We start from the raw sequence: 22,745 nt of genomic DNA, 5'->3' as shown, positions 1-22,745 counted from the left end.
GAAGAAAGGAAGAAAGAAAGAAAGAAAGAAAGAAAGAAAGAAAGAAAGAAAGAAAGAAAGAAAGAAAGAAAGAGAAGGAAAGGAAGGAAGGAAGAAAGAAAGAAAAGGAAGAAAGGAAGAATATATAGGGAACTCAAGCATCTCACCAATAAAAAAGTATTAATCCAATTAAAAACATGATCAAGTGAACTGAATAGATAACTCTCCAAAGACAATTTATTAATAGCCAAAAGACATATAAAAAAAGTTCAAAGTCTCATCATAAGGGAAATGCAAATCAAAACCATAATGAGATACTATTTTACCCAAGTCAGAAAGGATAGAATCCAAAAAATAAGGAAAAGCAAGTGCTGGTGAAGATGTAGGGAAGGAGGAAACCTCTTACCCTGTTGGTGGGAATGCAAACTAGTACAACCTCTGTGGATAACATTATGGAGGCTCCTCAAAAACCTACAAGTAGAACTACCATATGATCCAATAATCCCACTCTTCAGTATTTATCCAAAAAATGGGGGACCAGCAGTTACCATAATGGCTATGTCGCTGAACTCCCATGTAGTCAACCATGGTTCAAGTCCTGGACCTGGTGGCTTAAACTCAAGCCCAAGATCCTAAGAGGAGAATGGAGGAGAAGGGATTGCGGCATGGCCATCCCCCCTGGAGGGTGATTGGGTGATTTCTCGCTTTCTGTCTCTCTATCTCTCTCTCTGTTTTTCTGACAGTTGCACGCGCCCTATAGCAGAAACCTCTCCAAAAAAAAAAAAAGGAAAACACTCATTTGAAAAGATACTTGCCTATCCATGTTTATTGCAACATTATTCACAATTGCTAAGACATGGAATCAACCCAAGTGTCCAAAAACTGATGACTGCTTTGAAAAACTATGGCACATATATACAATGGAATATTACTCAGCCATAAGAAACATGAGACCCTTGGGACCAGCAGTTAGCATAATGGCTATGTTGCTGGACTCCCACGTAGTCGACCGCGGTTCGTGTCCCGGACCCGGTGGCTTAAACTCACGCCAGGCGCGTGTGTGTGCGTGCCCAAGATCCCAAGAGGAGAATGGGGGAGAAGGAATTGTGGCGTGGCCATCCCCCCTGGGGGGTGATTTCTCGCTTTCTGTCTCTCTGTCTCTCTCCGTCTGTCTGGTGAATGCACGTGCCCTATAGCAAAAACCTCTCAAAAAAAAAAAAAAAGGAAAGAAACATGAGACCCTATCATTTGATTCAAAGTGGATGAATATAGAGAACTTAATGAGCGAAGTGAAGACCCATCCTGACATGGATACTGAACTTGAGCTGTGAAATATTACTTCCCTTGACTAAAAATAAAGACTTTCCGCTTGGAGTTCTTCCTCCAGATTTATGTCTAGAGAGAAAGGCATAAACCCAGACCCATCCTGACATGGATACCGAACTTGAGCTGTGAAATATTGCTACCCTTGACTAAAAAGATTTTCTGCTGAGATTTCTCCCTCCAGATTCATTTCTAGTGGGTGGTACTACTTGTCTTCTTCTCTCCATTTCTCTCTGTCTCTCTCTGTCTCCCTGTGTCTTTTAATTTTTTTAAAAAAATTAAGATAAAGTATTCCCTGGACTCTAAAACCCCTCCTTTATTGTACTAATTGGTGCCTTTCCCCATATCATTTAGGAAAGGCACAAACCCAGGCCCATCCTTAGATGGATACAAAACTTGAGCTGTGAGATATTGCTTTCGTGTGCTGCATGGTTTTCATTTTTTGCTTTTTAAAATTGAAATCTAAAGTTTTTATAGTATCTTTTTTTCTTTTTTCTTTTTATTTTATTTTTTCCTCTTCTTTCCTGTGCTCTAATTCTTTTTCCTTTTTTCTTTATCACTATTCCTTGGCTACTCAGCCTGTATACACTAAGTGTCTAGACAGGTCCACGTGAACAGGATCCAAACATCTGAATATGATTCCGGTCAGAATATTTCTCTATTCCCACTGAATCTGACCCATAAAGAGTGAAAATGGAACAGAAGACAGATTGCAGATCACCTCCTGCACACTTCAAAACGCTCAGATTGAACTTTAAGAATTAGGAAGAAACACACTATTCATCAGATGACTAGAAATCACTGCAGGGTCACAAGAAATATGGGAAAGCAAGAAAACACCTTTCCTCCAAGGGAAAATAAAGATTCATTTTCATCCTGAGATAGTACAGTGGAATTCATGGAAATGTCAGATAAAGAATTTAGAATATTCATAGTGACAAAGCTAACAGAGATGGGAGAGAAGAGAGACAATGAACTGCAGAAGAGGAAGAAAAAAGGAGCTGGAGAGATCCAGGAGGAGAGGAAATTTTTGCAAGATTTAAAAGAAAAAATGTAGACACCATAAAAAACAATCAGATGGAACTGTTAGAGATGAAGGATACAATATAGGAAGTCATAACCTCCTTTGAAAGTATTAAAATCAGACTACATCATACAGAAAATCAAATCTCAGATGTAGAAGATAGAATCTCTGGTCTTGAAAAATCCACCATGAAGACTAAAAATATTGCCCCCCAAAATGAGAATAATATGAGAAATACTAGATACCATCAAACGTCCAAACGTCCATATAATTAGTATCCCAGAAGGTGAAGAGACTAATAAGACATTGATAATCTAATCCATGAAATCCTGAAAGAAAACTTTCCAAATTTAGAGAATCATTCAAAGACCCAGTCCCAAGAAATAGAGAGGACCTTGAATAGAATCAACCCAAGGAGATCTTCTCCAAGACAACATTATAGCTAGATTGACCAAAATCACATATAAAGACAAGATACTAAGATTGGAAGAGAGAAACGTCAAGTTACCGAGAAAGAATGGGAAAATATATTCAAAGTGTTAAGGGAAAAGCAATTTCAAACAAGAATACTGTACCTGCTAAGATTATCCTTCATATGAGAGGAAAAGACAAGAACATTCTCAGATAAACAAAACCTGAAAGAATTTATCAACACCAGGCCAGCTCTCCAAGAAGTTCTCAAGGGAGTGCTATACCAGGAAAAGTAAATATAGATACACAGAAATAAAACTTTGAAAACTAAAAAAACAGCCAACTTAAGCATAGGGGCAAGTCTGGAGTTGAACATTATATCCCAGAATTTAATTGGGAAAATCAAACCACAACAGAAGATAGATTAAGTGCCTGAGACTGAAATGGTGAGATGGAATTTTATGACTCTTGACTAAAACATTGCTGATTTTCTTCTAGGCTTTGTTTTCTGGTTTTAAGGATTTTTGTCCTATTTTGAGCTGCTGGTAGGTTCATGTACCTACTATTCGAACAGAATCCTAACCTGTTTCCTGACTTTAAGTTTAAGAAAAGTTCCTTACTATTTTTTTGATTTATTAAAGCTAAAACTGCTTTTCTTGAAATTAAAAAATATATTTAAATAAATGTTGGGGTTTGATTTCTCACTTTCTGTCTCTCTCTGTCTTTCTGGCGAGCACACATGCCCCATAGCAAAAAACCTTTCCAAAAAAAAGAATGTAAAGCTCTCTGTTGAAAAAAAAAAAAGTAACTTTGCTTTAGAATTATTTATCTTGGGACCAACAAATGGTATTTTGGTTACATCACTGGACTCCCACATAATCAACTGTGGTTCAAGTACTGGACCTCATGGCTTAAAATCTAATGACGGGCACATGTGCATTCATACCTAAGATCCTAAGAGCAGAATGGAGGAGAAGGGTTTGTGGCGTGGCCATCCCCAGGTGATTTCTCACTTTCTGTTTCTCTGTCTCTCTGGGACGTGCATATGTCTGTAGTCAAAATCTTTCTCTTGGAACCAGCAGTTAGTGTAATGGCTATGTCACTGGACTCCCATGTAGTTGGCAGTGGTTCGCGTCCCAGACCGGGTGGCTTAAAACTCACGCCGGGCGCGTGTGTGTGCGTGCCCAAGATCCCAAGAGGAGAATGGAGGAGAAGGGACTGCGGTGTGGCCATCTCCCCTGGGGGGTGATTCCTCGCTTGCTGTCTCTGTCTCTCTCTTTCTGGCGAGTGCACGTACCCTATAGCAAAAAAAAACTCTCAAAAAAAAATAATAAATCTTTCTCTCTACAAATAGAGTTATTTATCTTATTGAGTATCATTATTTTTTCACATGCACTCACCAGAGTGAGTTACATTGCTGGACTCTTATATAACTGACTGCTGTTCGAGTCCTGGACCCAGTAGCTTGAAACTCATGCTGGCCAAAATCCCAAAAGGAGACGGGATTGCAGTGTGGCTATCCCCATGGGCGGGAGGGAGGGGTGGAGATAATATCTCATCTTCTGTCTCTCTGGTGAGTGCATGTACCCTATAGCAAAAAAATCTCTCTCTAAAAAATTAATTAATTAATTTCTATTTTTTAAGAAATCCATTCTATAGTATTTTGTTATGGCAGCCAAACAGACTAATACAACATGAGATTAAACCAATATTTGGATGGTAGATAAAAAAAGGTTGGTTTAGCACTGTTAAAGTAATAGGAGATTATAGATAAGCAAGCAAGGAGGAAAAAAATGATTGATATGATAGTAATTTAGAGTTGGAGTCATCAGTATGAACTCATGACTATCTTAAATACAAATGTTTCCATATTAAAAATATATAGGTATGTGTATATATGCATGGGATTAGTATATGAACATGTTGCCTTCTTTTGACAGCTGAGAGGGAACAATGATTGACTAGCAATGAGCACATCTATCATCTAGGTCTTGATTTGCAATATAATTTGCTAATAAAAGAACCCAGAGGTCCTAAGGCAGATGCCTGATTCTAGGACTGTGGCATTAAATACATAAGATTAGTTTGGTGCATTTTATAGTTCCTGAGGGTAAGAAAGTGTTAAAAGCAAGCATACCTGGCCCAGCATATGGTATAGTGGTTATGTCATTGGACTCTCACATGGCCAACTGTGGTTCGAGTCCCAGACCTGGTGGCCTGAAATTCATGCTGAGAGCGTGTGCGTGTCTACCCAAAATTCTGAAAAGAGAATGGAAAAGGGAGTGCAGCATGGTCGTCCTCCCTGGAGGGTGATTTCTCACTTTGTCTCTGGTGAGTACATGTTTCCAATAACAAAAATCTCTCAAAAAAAAAAAGTAAGCATACCAACAAACAAAGCAATAAAACATAAAATCCCTCACAATGATGGGAAAATGTCAAAGGGATACAGAAGCCAACTGAAATAGCTCCTTATAAATAAACTAGTACTGTATTAACCCTAAAATATAGACTAAATATCCATAAGTCCATACTGATATTAATAATTAAATAAATACATAATTCTGGGATAATAGATGTCTGCCTCACAAAAGAATTCCAAAAACTTTATGTAAATACTCCTTCCTTAAGAAGATAGAATATAACTGTGCAGAGTAACTTACTTTAAAGGAGAATAATATGGAAAGGCAAAATAAAGAATAACTTTACACTGGAAGATCAGTACCTCAAGGCAAGTGATGAAGGGTAACATCCACAGTGATACATTAATGGTATATATCTTTGATATGATGTGATGTGAATGACAGGTTACCTACAAGGTCTTCCTTCCAAAACACCTGATTCTAGTCTAATTATGAGAAGAATCTCAGACAAATCCCAAATGACTGAAATTCAACAAAATACCTGACTAACAATCTCAAAATTGTCAAGGTCATCAAAAACAAAGAAAGCTGGGGAGCTGCCAGGACCGAGAAGAGCCAAAGGAGATAAGGAAATATTCTGTGCTACCCTGCATAGGATTCTGGAGCAGAAAACTGACATAATAGAAAAACTAAGGAAATATGAATAAAACATGGACTTTAGCTAGAACAATAGGACTTCAAAAAGTTCATGGAAAATTGATTTAATTATGAGTTTATTTTGGGGCAAAAATTTTTGAAATCCACGCATAATTTTTTCAAAATGCACATATTCCATGACATTTTTTAAACTACCTCATAGCAATGCATCAATATTAGTTCATTAATTGTGACAAATATACAAGAATAGAATATTAGTAACAAGGGAAACAAGGTATAGAGTATATAGAAACTCTCACCATCTTTACAATAATTCTGTAAATCTAAAACTGTTCTAAAATTTAAAAATTATATAAAAATAATGGAATGCAAAGTGAAGAAAGCTAATAAACCTATCATTAAAAAAAAAACTTTCAAAAAGGTTAGAAGTGAAGTAAAACAAGTAACAAGGCATTGATGACAGTATTTCAAGAGCAGATAAATAAACTGGATATTTCCATACTTCTGTTTTATTTCTTATATGCAGTAAAACAGAGGAATATTTATCTAACAAATACTTAACTTTCCAATAGGTTATATATTCTACTATGTTTACTATCTTTTTTTTTTTTTTGGAGAGGTTTTTGCTATAGGGTGCGTACGCTCGCCAGACAGACAGAGAGAGACAGAGAGACAGAAAGTGAGAAATCACCCCCCCAGGGGGGGGATGGCCACACCGCAATCCCTTCTCCTCCATTCTCCTCTCAGGATCTTGGGCACACACACACACACACACCCGGCGTTAGTTTAAGCCACCGGGTCCGGGATGCGAACCGTGGTTGACTACATGGGAGTCTAGCGACATAGCCATTACGCTAACTGCTGGTCCCTATGGTTACTATCTTTAATGAAAAATAATTCTGAATGGGGCCAGCAGGTGTTATGTGGTTAAGGGTGCTGGACTCCAACATGACCAAGCATAGTTTGAGTCCCAGACATGGCGTCTTGCTTTCTAACTTTCACTCTCTCACTTTCTCTCTCACTCTGTCCCTCTCTGGTCAAGTTAAAACAAACAGACAAAGAAACAAACAAACAAACTTAAATAAAATAATTCTTTAAAAAAATATAATGCTTTGCAGCATGAGAGTGGACAAAATATAAGCACACACAACATGAATCAATCAATAAACATATTGTTGGCCAAAAAAAAAAGCAAGATGCAGACTGTCGTAAAACATGATTCTATTCACATGAAATCAAATAAATAAAATACACTCATTAGACAGTATTGTTTAGGTATACATGTGTAAACTAAAAAGAAAAGCAGAGCAATTATTAATGTAAAATTCAGAATAATAGTTACTATAAGGTAGAGGGAGAAATGTTTATGAAGACATGTGGGGGATACTGTAAGTTGTTCAGTGATTCCTTTTTCTTTCTTTCTTTCTTTTTTGGAGAGGTTTTTGCTATCTGGGCACATGTACTCGCCAGAAAGAGAGAGACAGACAGAAAGAAAGCGAAAAATCACTCCCCAGGGGGGATGGCCATGCCACAATCCCTTCTCCTCCATTCTTCTCTCTGGAACTTGGGCACACATACGCACATGCCCGGCGTGAGTTTAAGCTACCGGGTCTGGAACTCGAACCACGATTGACTACGGGGAGTTCAGCGACATAGCCATTACACTAACTGCTAGTCCCATCTTTCTTTTAAAAAAATAAATAAGTAAAAGATTTTTGCCATAAGTGAGAACACTTGCCAGAGAGAAGGGAGACAGTGGGAGGGAAAGTGAGAAGTCACCCTCCAGAGGGGATGGCCACAACACAATCTCTTCTTCTCCATTTCCTCCTGGGATTTGGACATACACACACACATGAGCTTGGCATGATTCAAGCTATCAGGTCCAGGACTCAAACCATGGTTAGCCATGTGGGAGCCCAGCACCTTAACCACCATGCCACTTGCTAGCCCCAGTGATTTATTTCTTGATAGTAGTTATAAAGTATTTTCTTTATAGTTACTCATTAAACTCTATACTCAGCTTTTATGCTTTTTTTCTGAGTGACGTTCTAATTAAAATAACAGAAATGGAAAACTCAAACAAAATAATGCCCTAAGTCTTTTAATATTTGTAAACTAAATTGTGCAAAATAGTTATCCTGGACCCTATTTCTGAGCCTCATCCTACTTCTAGGGTTCTTTTTCATGGTAAGTATGTTAGGGATAGGGTGAGCCTCAGAAAGGGAATTAATCGGTCGAGATGCCAAGAATGAGTTGAAATTCATACAATAAAATATAAGAATGAGCTAAAAATAGAGATCATTGAGAGGTCAAAGTCAGGGGTGGTTTACAAAGGGAATAAAGAGTGAAGAGTCAGGGATAGACTCAGGAGGTGGATGTCTCTTAGGTACATCACTGGCTTATAAAAACAATAATAGACTATTTAAATTTTGCCATAGCTATTTTGTTGATGATCAAAAACCGGTAACAATTAAAATAACCCCCTTGGACTACTCATGGTGAAACAAAAAATCCTGATTTGACCATGGTGGGCATCTTGGAGGCAATGATTCTTGGACTGGAGATCTAAAACATGAGTAGAAGTCATCAAAATGAAGAAAAAAATGTGCAGTCAATGTAGAAGAAACAGCACAAGCAAAGACACAAACACAGACACATGGGACAGCAGGTGTGTGCACAAGAGACAGCAGAGTCCAGCTGCTAGAGACTGAGGCCAGAGAAGAGTTGCAGATACCAAAGGCATTGCATACCATGTTAAGAGCCTCCTAGTCTATAGTATTTGTAATGAAGAACCAGAGAATATTTTCAGAAAATTACATGTGGGCTAGCCCATGGTGTGGTGGTTAAGGTTTCTGGATCCCATGTGGCCACCTCTGTGGTTCAAGTCCTGGACCCAGAGGCTTGAGAAATACATCAGGTACATGTGTACCTAAAGTCCCAAGAGGAAAACTGGAAAAGGGATTGAACATGAACATGATCATGACCTCCGGGGCTGTGGTATTTTCTCATTTCTGTTTGTTTGTCTCTTTTCACTCTTCTCCTGCAAGGCAATGCATCCTCTGGCAAAATTTTAAGAAAAGAGAATAAAGGAAGGGAAAAGGAAGGAAGGAAGGAAGGAAGGAAGGAAGGAAGGAAGGAAGGACGGACGAAGGGACTTGACACAGTCATGGATAGAGAGATACAAAAAGAAAAGTGCTAGGTATAATGCACTAAATACTATTAAAATACATACATTCTTACTTAACAAGACCTAAAATTAACAGCCATGCTTAAAGTATTTAATTACCATTATTCCCTCTAAAGTTGACTGCCAGATAAAATAATTAAATGCTTGCTTGTTATTTTATCAGTCTATCTCTTATGAATTTGATTACCACACCAGGGTAATGTACTACTAAAAAAGCAGATAGGTCTTGATTGGTTAAGATGTAAACAATTCCATGAGAAACTAACATGACCGTTTCTCATGAGCTACCTGCTCATTTCATTTCATTTCAATACATTTTAATTGCAATAGAAGATAGAATTTAAATATTGAAAAAAGTAAATTTGTAGCAGATGGGAAAAAAGGCCATATTTATTCACTGTGTTGTACATTTAGGAAATTCATTTTTCTCCAAGTGATAAAGGAATCAGTAACAGATTAGACTGATTTTTGAAGGATAGCTTCAGTGGCCCTTGAGATACTCAAGGAACATCTGTAAAGTGCCTTAATAATGGCCCTTCTTGAATAATGAGATTTACAGAAAACATGAAGAATATTCAATAACAATTCTATAGAAAAGTTTATAATTAGATCAAGAACAAGTTCAAAATCACTATAATGGCTAAACTTTTTTTTTTTTTGAGAGGTTTTTGCCAGACAGACAGAGACATAGAGACAGAAAGCGAGAAATCACCCCCCAGGGGGGATGGTCACACCGCAATCCCTTCTCCTCCATTTTCCTCTTGGGATCTTGGGCATGCACGCACACGCGCCTGGCGTGAGTTTTAAGCCACCGGGTCCGGGACATGAACCGCGGTCGACTACGTGGGAGTCCAGCGACATAGCCATTACGCTAACTGTTGGTTCCCAATATAATGGCTAAACTTAATGAAATTATTTAGTTTTCTCTGGGCAGTTTAAAAATTTTATCAATTAGTTATTTATAGCCTTTAAAAAAAGAAAGGAAGCATATTACTTTATCTATGACAATAACAACGTTAATACCTACTAGAGAAGGTACTTTGGCTGTCCGTGCTAACTCTGAAGAATCTGCATTCTCTGGATCATATACCCATAAAATGAGACTCTGTAACATAAATGTATTTGCATTTCTTTACATCTTGTTCAAATTTCATTTTTAGGTATAGTAAAACATATCCACAAAAATGTTTTTATCTATTCAAAAATTTTAAAACCCATTTTAAAAAAATCAAAAGCAATATGTGTTTTTTTATTAAAAGAATAAGAAGACATTTGAAGAAAAAGTTAATGACATCCTCTGTACTGCCCTTCAGTAACAAATGTTAAAATTCTATGTGAATGCATATATATCTTTCTTTACATCAGTAAACAGACACAGCATACTTTTTGCAATAATAAAATTACCTTAACCCATGCTATCCGTAACTTACTTTAGTTACTTCTTACATGATTTCTTCAATATAGCTTTACTTGTTTCTTTCTCAGTTATTTTTTTGTATAATTTATTTGCACAGTTAAGAACAAATTATATATTCTTCTACCTACTATTTGAACTGAATTCTAACCTTTTTCCTGGCTTTAAGTTTAAGCAAATTTCACTTACCATTTTTTTTTAATTTTATCTATTAAAACTAAACTTTTTTGAAATAAAAAAACATTAAAGATACATATTAATACCTATTTAATAATTGCAGTAAGCTGTACAGTCCCAGCAAGGTGCTACTTTATAGAATGTTCACTTTACTCACTGAGTTTTACACCTAAAGTCAGACATGTTTTCATAAATATGTATATGTCAGCTGTGCTTCCTATTGAAAGTCTTTAAGTTAATTAAGACCTTTAGTGAATCAATAAAATGTGGGGAAAAAAAGGTATGGAAAACTGTACGTACCAGAGGCAGTGCAGGATGAGGGGGGGAGTTGGCAGAGGGAGAGAAGTAGGGAATCAAGGGGGGAAAAATAAAGCAAAATACATAAGAAACAAGAAATACAAAATTATTTGTTGATGACAACATGTACAGTAATATCCTTGATTGAGCCAATATACAATGTATACTGGATGGAAAATCTCATTTTGTACACTGTATTGATGTACAGTAAATGACTACAAATAAATAAATAGATAGATTTAAAAAATTATATTAAAAATACAGCAAAAGGGACCAGCAGTTAGCGTAATGGCTATGTCGCTGGACTCCCACGTAGTCGACCGTGGTTCGAGTTCCGGACCCGGTGTCTTAAACTCATGCCAGGTGTGTGTGCGTGCATGCCCAAGATCCCGAGAGGAGAATGGAGGAGAAGAGATTGCGGCGTGACCATCCCCCCTGGGGGGTGATTTCTCGCTTTCTGTCTCTCTGTCTCTCTCTGTCTGTCTGGCAAGCGCACGCGCCCTATAGCAAAAACCTCTCCGAAAAAAAATACAGCAAAAATGATCCCTCTACCTTATACTCCATTACTCAGTTCTTATCAGTCCACCTGTACCCCAGGTAACTGGTATTTTTTAAAAATTTATTTAATTAATGAATTATTATTCTTTTACTTTGACCAGAGAGAGAGACAGAGAAAGAAGGAAAGTGAGAAAGCAAGCCTCCAGGTCCGGTACTCAAACTGCAGCCAGCCTTGTGGAAGTCCAATGCCTTGACCACCATACCATCTGCTGCCCCTCCCAAATCTTGTTTATGGGGCCATGTGGGAGTCCAGCACTTTAATCACTATGCTACCTGCTGGCTCAACCTTTGAAAATTTGTATCTATTCATCTTTATGTGCTAATTATACTTGATTCCTATCCCAAACCACCAATTCTCCAATTTTCTCAGCTGTATCTATTCTGCCATTTAATCTATTATGGAATTTTGAATTTTAGATCCTATCTTAAAAGTTCTTATCCACTGATAATATTCTTTCTTGCTTTTGAGCCCTGTTATAGCCTTAAAAAATAATTAAGTAATGTAAAAGAGATTTGAGGTAAGAGTACCTATGGACAAATCGGCTCATTTCGACCATCTTTATCCATTCCAGGCAGTTTGATACTTTTTTTAAAACTACCTCTTCATTGCAATACATCCCTGCTTTTATAAAATTAAAGTATCTATATAGAGCTATAATTTCCAAATACTATCCATCTTAATTCAAATCTTATATATATCTATATCTCCACCAAACTTGTAATCATCCTCTATTCCAAAGTTTTTAAAGCTTTTTGATCTCAGGACTCCTCTTTCTTTCTTTCTTTCTTTCTTTCTTTCTTTCTTTCTTTCTTTCATTTTGAGAAAGAAATTTTTCCTACAGGATGCATGTAGTCGCCAGACAGATAAACAGAAAGTGAGAAATCATCCCCAAAGGGGATGGCCACACCACAATCCCTTCTCCTCCATTCTTCTCTCGGCATTTTGGGCATAGCGCCTGCTGTGAGTTTTAAGCCATCCAGTCCAGAACTTCCACCATAATCAAACACATGGTAGTCCAGAGATGTAACAATTATGCTATCTTCTGGCCCCTCAGGCCTTCTTCATACTCTTAAAAATTATTATTATTGGGACCAACATATGGCAATTCCTTCTCCTCTATTCTCTTTTCAGGATTTTGAGCATGTACACACATGTGCCCAGTGTGAGTTTCAAGCTGCCGGATCTGGGACTTGAACCACAGTTGATCATGTAGGAGTCCAGCACCTTAACCACTGTGCCACTTGATGGCCCTTTTCTTAAAAATTATTGAGATTCTTGGGTGGCGTGGTGGTTAAGGGCACTGGACTCCCACATGGCCATCTGCAGTTCGAGTCCAGGACCTGGTGGCTTGCTTTCTCACTTTCCCTCTCTCCATCTCTCTCTTTCTCACTCTGTCCCTCTCTGTGTTTATTAAAATAAACACATAAATGAATAAATAAATTTAAAATAAAATAATTCTGAAGGAAAAGAAAAAAAAATATTGAGATTCTTAGAAGGCTTTTGGTTTATGTGGATTGTATCTCTCAATATTTTCCAAATAACAAATTAAAACAGAACATTTAAAGGTATTTATTTGTTTTTAAAACTATGATAAACCTATTTTGCTATCTAACATATTTTTATGAAAAAATAACTGTATATTTCACAATAGAAAAAAATTAGTAAGAAGTCTGGTTAATGTTTTTCAAAATCTTTTTAGTATCTGTATTAATATAAAACATTAGAATAATTATGTCTTCTCCTGAATTAAAACTGTAGGTTTATATTGTTTGTGTAGGAGTATAGGGGAAGAAATTCATTCTGACACAGATATGTTGTTAGAAAAGGGAGATGAGTCACTGAACAGGTTTTATGGCACCTTAGGAGTCCTCAAAACACACCTCAAATACCACTGCACTAAGCAAATTTTGTTGCAAAATTAGCTGAAAAAAAATCCTCATCTGGTAAATATGGAAGAAGGACATTATACAGCAGTGATATATGATATATGACTACATAAAATTTTAAAAAATATTTTACCTGGGTCAAATTGTGAGTGAAATTTCTGTTGGGAAAAGAGGAAGAATTTTAGTAAACAGTATATCAAACATTAGTTGAATATTCTACTTTTACTATACATATTTTTGAGCTTCTGAATAACTTTTTATATTATAAATATGTAAACAAGGTTACTATTTTTTTACTAATAAAAAACTGTATTTACTTAGAAGCATTCAGAGTGTCAACAAAACAGCTGCAACTTTTTTTTTTTTTTGCAGTTTCAGAGTGTTTTCAGTTAACAGAACAATTATTTTGCTTTTTGGTTTTTTTTTTGAGAGAGATTTTCACTGTAGGGCGCGTGCGCTCGCCAGACAGACAGAGAGAGACATAGAGACAGAAAGCGAGAAATCACCCCCCGGGGGGATGGTCACGCCGCAATCCCTTCTCCTCCATTCTCCTCTCGGGATCTTGGGCACGCACGCACACGCGCCCGGCGTGAGTTTTAAGCCACCGGGTCCGGGACACGAACCGCGGTCAACTACGTGGGAGTCCAGCGACATAGCCATTACGCTAACTGCTGGTTCCCCAGAACAATTATTTTGTATAAAAGCTGCATCAAAGATGACTGAAGATGAAAAAACTACCCTCACATATATAACTAATTTGTGCTGTGTACCAACAAGAATCTGCTTTAAATTTCCATGCCAATTGACAACCATACTGTTCCAGGCAAGGTTAGTGGCTATTGAAAAATACCACCAGGACAGGGCTATCGAAAGACACATTTGGTGGTGTGTTAACTATACAATAAAAGACACTGTACAGTTTAAAAACAAATCTTAGACACCCTTACATTTCAATGTTTTTCTTTAAAAGGAGTGAATTGTGTACAGGACGTTTAAATGCTTTATAGACAAGGAAAAAAAACTGCACTAGAACCAACTTATTCATCACCATCATCTTCTTCTTCATCCTCTTCATCTTTCTCTTCTTCCTCATCTTCATCTTCCTCCTCCTCCTTTTTTTAACTCTTTGCAACTTTGACAACTCCCTTTTTTGCTGCATCAGGCTTTCCTTTAGCTCAGGATGCAGCAATATCTTTTTCATATTGTTCCTTTATCTTAGCAGCCTTCTTTTCACAAGGCTGTTTATCATCTGCAGCACATGTCTCCCAGTTTCTTTGCAACATGACCAGTGGATAGGCCAGGATGTTCTCCTTTGTTTTTTTGTTTTTTTTTTTTGAGAGGTTTTCGCTATAGGATGCGTGCGCTCACCAGACAGACAGAGAGAGACATAGAGACAGAAAGCGAGAAATCACCCCCCAGGGGGGATGGTCACGCCGCAATCCCTTTTCCTCCATTCTCCTCTCGCGATCTTGGGCACGCACACACATGTGCCCGGCGTGAGTTCTAAGCCACCGGGTCCGGGACGAGAACCGCAGTCGTCTACGTGGGAGTCGAGCGACATAGCCATTACACTAACTGCTGGTTCCCTTCTCCTTTGATTTTTGAGTGATATTTAGAACAGAACAAGAAAAAGGCCAAAGGAGGCCTCTTGGGTGCATTGGGATCCTTGAACTTTTTTGTTTCTCCTTTTGGAGGGATATAAGTTTTCATTTCTCTTTCATAATGGGCCTTGTCCACTTTTGCCATATCTTCAAACTTTCCTTACTCTTTAGCAGACATGCTTTTCCGCCTCTCTGAGCACTTCTTAGAAATCTCTGAGAAATTGGATGGCCACACCGCAGTCCCTTCTCCTCCCTTCTCCTCTCGGTATCTTGGGCACACACGCACACACGCCCAGCATGAGTTTAAGCCACTGGGTCTGGGACTCAAACCGCGGTTGACTACATGGGAGTCCAGCAACGTAGCCATTACACCAACTGCTGGTACCCAGAGAGAGATTTTTGCTAGAGGGTGTCTGTGCTCACCAGAGAGACAGAAAGCAAGAAATCACCCCCCCACCCCCCAGGCAGGATGACCACACTGCAATCCCTTCTCCTCCATTCTTCCCTAGGAATTTTAGGCATGCATGCATATGTACCTGGCATGAGTTTCAATCTGCCAGGTCCAGGACTTGAACTGCAGTCAGTCATGTGGGAGTCCAGCAACATAACCATTACACCATCTGCTAGTCCCATAAAATGTATATAAACTTTCTGATGAAAGCAGAAACATTTTGAATAAATTTAATACCAAATCATAAGAAAAATCTCAACTAATTTGAAATGAAAGGGAACTTCCTTTATTTCAGAAAAAGTATTGACCAGAAAAACTATAATAAATGTATATAAAATTGTGAAATAGGGCCAGCAGATGGCACAGAGGCTAGGTGCTGGATCACACACAACTGACAGAGATGTTGCAGTCCTGGACCTGACAGCTTGAAATACAGTCAGGTGCATTTGCATGCATACCCATAATGCTGAGAAGAGAATGGAAGAGAAAGGATTGCAGCATGCCCAATCTCCCTAGGGGTGATTTCTCATCTCTCTCTCTCTCTCTCTCCATCTTTGCGTGCCCACGTGCGTGGTGGGTGTGCACATACCATATAGCAAAACTTAAAAAAAAAAAGAAAATAAAAAGTGGGGCCAATAGGTGGTGTAGTGGTTGAGGCACTGGAGTCCCACATGGTAGACCAGTTTGAGTTCTGGACATGGAAGCTTGCTTTCTCTCTTTCTCTCCGTGGTGAGTACACATACCCTATAGCAAATAAAAAAATAATAATAATAAATAAAATAAAATAAATAATACTTTTTAAAAAATGAAATAATGAGAGTCTCCCTTTTGAGATCAGGAATAAGACAAGGAGGTCTGCTATTACTCTCTTCATAAACATTGTCTTTGTTACTCTTGCCAATGCAGTAAGAAGGAATAAAAGGAAAACTATTTGGGTCACTGGAAAAGTCATGACAGATTTTTTGCTATGTTTTCCTATGCAATGACACAATAGAAAGAAATAAATAAAACCATCATTAATTTGTAGGTCATGTGATTTGTAAAAGTTCTAAGAACATACATAAATAAGTTACTACAATTAATATGAGAATTTATAGAGTCTGCTAAATACAAATATTGATATTTGAGAGTAAACTGTAGAACTTCTTGTTTCTGATTCAGCATGATAAGGAGTTTGGAAGTTGCCATTCCATTATAAAAACAGATGAAAAGCTGAGCAAACTAGCACAACTTTTCTTAGATCTGTAAGAAAAGAGAGGTCTCAGGACAAATTGTTACCCTAAAATTGGAGAGAGAGGCAGATATAGAGAATCACGACAAGATGGAGCGGAAATCCACTCAAGAACAGTGTTGGGAAAAGAAATCCAGAACAGTAATTGTTAGAGGTGAGGCATGGACAACCCTCAGAATTAAAACTCCAGGGGATCCACTTTGTCAGAGAGAGTCCCACACTTTGGTGATTTTACCTCCAGGAACTCAACTAAGTTTTCAGAGCAAATATCTGAAAAAAGCTTCTGGCAACTTCTGGGGTTTTATCAGAACCTAACTGACCTGGAAGAAGGGAAATACCCAACTCCAATCCATTGTAATCATCCTCTCCCACCTAAAGGGGAGAAAAACGCTGAGAAATACTTGTGAAGTTCACAGTTCAGAGTTACAGGTTCACTGAAAGACTGAAACGTAAACACAGGACTATCCCATGCTCCCCTTCTACCACCTACACCTTACTACCATGTTAATAAAGGCCTACTTCTGGTGGTTTCTTTTACTCAGGACATGATAGCTAGCTATTAAGAAAAATTGCAAGGCAGACTAAAGAGCTAAAAACAGTCCAAATAGACAGATCAAGTATCACAACTAGACATAGCATGTCTGAAATTATCAGACATGACACTATAATAGTGTATGTATGTGTATATATATATGCGTGTGTGTGTGATCACACATTTGTCCAAACCTATAGAATGTACAACACCAAGAGTAAACACTAATGTAAACTATGGTGTTGTCAATGCAGTTTCATCAGTTACTGTAACAAATGTACCCCTCTGGTGGGGAATATTGATAATGAAGGAATATACATGTGTTTGGGCTGGGAGTACAGGTGAAATCTTTCTATCTTCCTCTCAATTTTGCTGTGAACTTCTAAACAGCTCTAAAAAATAAAATCTTGAAAAGATATAAATCTTAATCTATACAACAGCAAGGCTTAGTTAGAAAATAAAATTTAAAAATTTTGGCTATTTATGATAGCAACAAAAATATAAAGTACTTAGAAGTAAATCTAATAAAAATGTCCAGACATTTTTATGAAAAAATTTTCAACTTTATTTTCAGACATGTAAAAAAGTCTAAATAAATGGAAAGTTTTATATGTGGTTATTAAAAAATTGAGAAATGAAACCAGCAGGTGATGTAATGGTTGTGTCACTGGACTCCCACATGGTTCAAGTCCCAGACCTGGTGACTTAAAACTCACACCAGCATGTGTGCATGCTTGCCCAAAATCTCAAGAGGAGGAGAGGAGATTGCAGCCATCACCCCTCGGGGGTGATTTCTCGCTTTCTGTCTGTCTTTCTCCATCTTTCCAGTGAACGCACATGCCCTATAGCAAAAATGTCTCTAAAAATTTTTTGAGAAAGAATGTAAATTAAGTATGAACATGTTGATATAATATATGTTCAGAGTGGTTCTGTTATTTATTATTAGTTCTTCGGTATTACTTTGGCAGCATAGTTGATAATATTGTGGTTGGTGAATAAAATTTTGTATGAAAATCATAAAATAGATAATCAATTTGTGGTTAATTGAAAGTTGAAACTAAATAATCTCCAAAATTATTAGTTACCTTGTATTCAATATTACATTACTTACATAACTCTAAAATACCACAGAAAGCAAATAGGAGAGTCTTCCACAGACAGATAGCGTTCTTCTTCATCCTAAAAGAAAATGTGAAATAAATTATGATATACTAACATCAACATGAATACAAATATGGATATAAGCATCAAAGTCACAGAGGGAATAAATTATTTATCTAAGATTAGAGGAAGAGGGATAAATTTTAGAACATAACAAATTAATACTAGTTCACTTCATTAGCTACTCTCTGTAGGTAAGAATTTACTATCAGGAATGACAAATTTAGAAGACATTTTGATGATTTTCTATACTTACAGTTTCTCTTATATTTGTCTCCTTGCTGAAATACATTCAATTAATTTTCTCACTCAGTGTTTTTCACCTGGGGTGATTTTACTTCTAAGGGGACATTATGGAATACCTGGAAACACTTTTGGTTGTTACAACTGAGTACTTTTTAGTACTCAAAAGTCAGATATACCTCTTCTGCTGGTTAAAAGATCTGATGACACTGTAAATAAATGAAAAAGATATTCCTACATTTACATGTATGTGTGTGTACATATTTTTTATGGTAGTGCATGGATGTTCGCACATATGAGAGAGCTAGAAAGAGAGAGAAGCATCGTCAACAAGGTCTTGTCACAACCCAATGTCTCCTTTCCCCAGCCGTCAAGCTCCTCAGTATACTGGCTGCTTGCACACATGTGCCTGGTTTATTTTCAGGCGATGTGGGCATTGGAAACTGCGGGAGGCCATGCGTGTCCAGCCTTGCACAGCACTATTCTGCTGACACATCACTGTAGCTGAGCCAGCATGTGTATTCCTTTTATGTAAAATTACAGTGTGTGTGTGTGTGTTTTTTGTTTTTTGTTTTTGTTTTTGTTTTTGTTTTTTGAGAGAGAGAGATTTCTGCTATTGGGTGTGTGCACTCACTGGAAAGAGAGAGATAGAGAGACAGAAAGTGAGAAATCACCCCCTGGGAGATGACCACATTACAAGCCCTTCTCCTCCATTAGCCTCTCAGGATTTTAGGCAGGCACACACATGCACCCAGCATGTTATAAGCCACCAGGTCTGGGACTCAAATCACGGCTGACTAAGTAGGAGTCCAGTGACATAAATATTACACCATCTGCTGGTCCCAATGTTACACAGTTATATGGGTTTATAACATAAACAAAAGGGAAATGAGTCTTTTATTTCCTTATGAATTGTGTTTTTAAAACTGGTAAACACTCTTGGACAAATCCAGGAGTTGGACAGTGGCAGGGCTGTGAAATGTGGTGCTTCTACATGGCAATCCCACATGGGAGGTTCCTAGTTCAAGTCTGGAGACCTCCCAGAGTGTGCCAGGAAAGCACTTGCCCATGATTTGGAGCTAGCTGAGGGCCTGGGGTGGATTGCAGCAGCATCAGGACCTTGTTGGGGATACTGTCTCTGTCTCTCTTACACATAGATGAGGTAAGTAAACTTTAGGGGAAAAGAGATTCAAATATTTTTCACTACAGGAATTGAAAAATGAATTTATATTCATATGGTCTCTCCCATATCAGTCTACTTATGCCTGGAAATAGTTTATTAATTAAATAGAAGGCACAGGGGCCAGCAGGTGGTATGGTGCTTAATGCACTAGATTCTCACATGGCCAGCTGCAGCTCAAGTCCCAGATCTGGTGGCTTGCTTTCTTACTTTCTCTCTCTGTCTCTGATGAGCACACACACACTATAGCAAATTAATAATCATAATCATAATCATCATAAGTCATTGGGAAAGTCATGACATATTTTTTCGAGCAAAAATTTTTCTATGCAAAAATGTGTCATGACTTTCCCAACAGTCCAATAAATAAAATAAAATAATTCTAAAAAAAAATTAAAAACAGAGAGAAGGCACAAACTCCAAAGCAAAGGCTGGATGTGGCACAGGTAGTCTCTACAGTAGTAGTCTCAGACACACTTGAGTAGGAAACTCATCTGGGAGGTATGTAGCCAGTACTTGGTTATTATTAATGTGCCAAAAGTCTTAAAATGCTTTGTTCTGTTTTTCTTTTGCTTTCTGTTTTGCTTGTCTATAGTAAACCAGAGAGGATAAAAAATAATTCTCATTCATTTGCATTCACATATATTTTCTTAAACTGTGGAAAATGCAGCAGAGTGAAAACAAATCTGCTAGAATTGCTCTTAATCCTGGGCATTACCATAGAGGGTGTATGAATGAGACCCATTCATCTGAGAATGCTATCTAAGGTGGCAGCAATGAACTTTAATACACCTATTAATAAAAAGGGTAAGGTAAGAAAAACTATATATAGCCATGTCAATATTATTTCATAATTTATCATTAGATAAAATATATCTAAAAATTAATGAATATTGATCATTTTAAAATAGCTCTTATTTATAGTTATAATTAATATTATTTCAGAGAGGTCAAATTAAGTTGAAAGCTCAAAAGAAAGGCAAAATAAAATATAATAAGTATGATTATTTGAGTTTAACAAGTAATCATTAAAATCAACTTACTGGGCCTGTAACAATTGGTTTTATAAGCTGAAAACCAGGAGAATGACATCGCAATTGTGTTCTGGGTGATCTAGTGTTTAAAAAAATGGGAAAGAAGAAATAACTACAGATTAATAAGTGATTAATAAGAATTTTCTATCTCCTACCCCCTGGCAAAACCAGGGACCCTGAGGCAGGGCTGGTCACTGTCCACAGCCCAGCTCCCCAAACTCCAGAGCTCCCCTTGTCTGTAAGGTAGGTGACTCTTTTTTTTTTTTTCTCTTTCTCTCCTTCTTTCCTTTGTTAATATTGTACTCCTCCTTAGCCTACAGGCACCACCTCTCCAACAGAACCCAGTTCCATCTCCAACCCCCTGGTGAAACTGTGCCGTGTGCAACTTTTTCTTTATTCTTCTTTATCCTATTTTTGTTTCCCTCTTATATTGTCATTTTCTCCTCATTCTCCAACCTTCTAAAGGGACTAGACAAGTCTAGAATTATACTTTTAAAACACCCTAGTACTGTGAGGGTTCCTTGGATCCTCCTCTTACTGAACAATCTGTGAAAAAGGAGATCTTGTTCTTCAGACATCTGAATAGAAGACTCCTCTGGTGGAGAGCACATTACCAAACACAGCAGAAGAGAAACTTTGGCACACAACTGACCACAGCAAAAGGGAAGCACACTTGTTCCAAGTTGAAGAAATATCCTTAAAAAGGTATCCAAAAGTGATTATATCTCCCAATGGCTAGAAGTAGAATAAACCAGGAAATATGTCTCCATCAAAAGAGCACAATAACTCTTTCCTATCTCTTGAAAAAATAGAGGAAGTTACCAAAATGTCAGAGAAATAATTTAGAACATTCATGGTGACAAAACTATATGAGCTGTAACAGAAGAGAGATATCAAATTACAAGAGATTAGGAAGTCCTTCCATGATATGAAAGAAGAAATGGACATTGTAAGAAAGAATCAGATGGAACTATTAGAGATGAAGCCTGTAATACAGGAAATCAAAAACTCTGAAAAAAAAGTATTAAAAGTCAACTAGACCATGCTGAAGATCGAATCTCTTATGTATAAGATAAAAACTCTGACCTAGGAAAAAAAACCCAGAAACACCAAAAAGATAGAGAAAAATAACAACAACAACAACAACAAAAAAAAACATGAGGATAATATATGCAAAATACTAGATTCCATTAAATGTCCAAAAATTTGAATAATTGGTATCCCAGAAGGGTGAGAAACTGATAAGGACATGGAAAATCTATTCCATGAAATCCTGGAAGAAAACTTTTCAAGTTCAGAGAAACACTCACACCATCCAGATCCAAGAAATACAAAGGACCTCAAATGGAATCAATCCAAGAAGATCTTCCCCAAGACACATCTTAGCCAGACTGGCCAGACCACAGATAAAGACATGATACTAAAATTGACAAGAGAGAAGTGACACGTGACCTACAAAGGTCATCCCATCAGGCTAACACCAGACCTTTCAATGGAAACAATGTAAACAAGGAAAGAATGGGAAGACATATTGAAAGTGTTAAGAGAGAAACAATTTCAACCAAGACTATTATACCCAGCAAGATTATCCTTCATATGGGAAAAAAAGATTAAAGTCTTCTCAGACAAACAAAACCTGAAAGAATTTGCCAATGCCAGACCAGCTCTTCAAGAAACTCTGAAGAGAGTGCTGTTTCAGAAAAACTAAAGAATGAACAGCCAGGAACAAGGGAATAAAAGATAATGAAGACAATGGCCAACTTAAAGGTAGAGTCAAGTCCAGAAATATTGATAATAACATTGAATGTTAATAATGGATTAAATTCTCAAATCAAAAGATACAGACTGACTGAATGGATAAGAAAACAGAAACCCTGTATCTGTTGCCTACAAGAAATGCATCTTATGGATAAAGACATACATAGACTAAAAGAGATGGGCTGAAAAAGATATTCTATGCAAATGGGAACCAAAAAAAAAAAAAACTGGAGGCATGATACTAATTTATGACAAAATAGATTTTAAAACCAAAACTGTT

The 22,745-nt window shown here is 37.3% G+C and overlaps 1 protein-coding gene across 1 annotated transcript in view; it reads right to left on the bottom strand.

The window, feature by feature from the left end:
* The window catches only part of CATSPERE (catsper channel auxiliary subunit epsilon), a 226,285-nt gene that overhangs the window by 149,689 nt on the left and 53,851 nt on the right, over nt 1-22,745 (bottom strand). Inside the window, exons 4-7 of the mRNA XM_006157233.2 lie at nt 20,717-20,786; nt 18,201-18,268; nt 13,408-13,432; nt 9,969-10,046 (exon numbers count right to left, since the gene is read on the bottom strand). Of these exons, the coding sequence (XP_006157295.1) occupies nt 9,969-10,046; nt 13,408-13,432; nt 18,201-18,268; nt 20,717-20,786 (241 nt within the window). The remainder of the gene's footprint in view (nt 1-9,968; nt 10,047-13,407; nt 13,433-18,200; nt 18,269-20,716; nt 20,787-22,745) is intronic.

This window comes from Tupaia chinensis, unplaced genomic scaffold (assembly GCF_000334495.1).
Source record: "Tupaia chinensis unplaced genomic scaffold, TupChi_1.0 Scaffold000532_1, whole genome shotgun sequence".
In the NCBI taxonomy this organism is placed as follows: domain Eukaryota; kingdom Metazoa; phylum Chordata; class Mammalia; order Scandentia; family Tupaiidae; genus Tupaia; species Tupaia belangeri.
The sequence above is the reverse complement of the archived record's forward strand: the minus strand, read 5'-3'. Positions and strand labels throughout refer to the sequence as shown.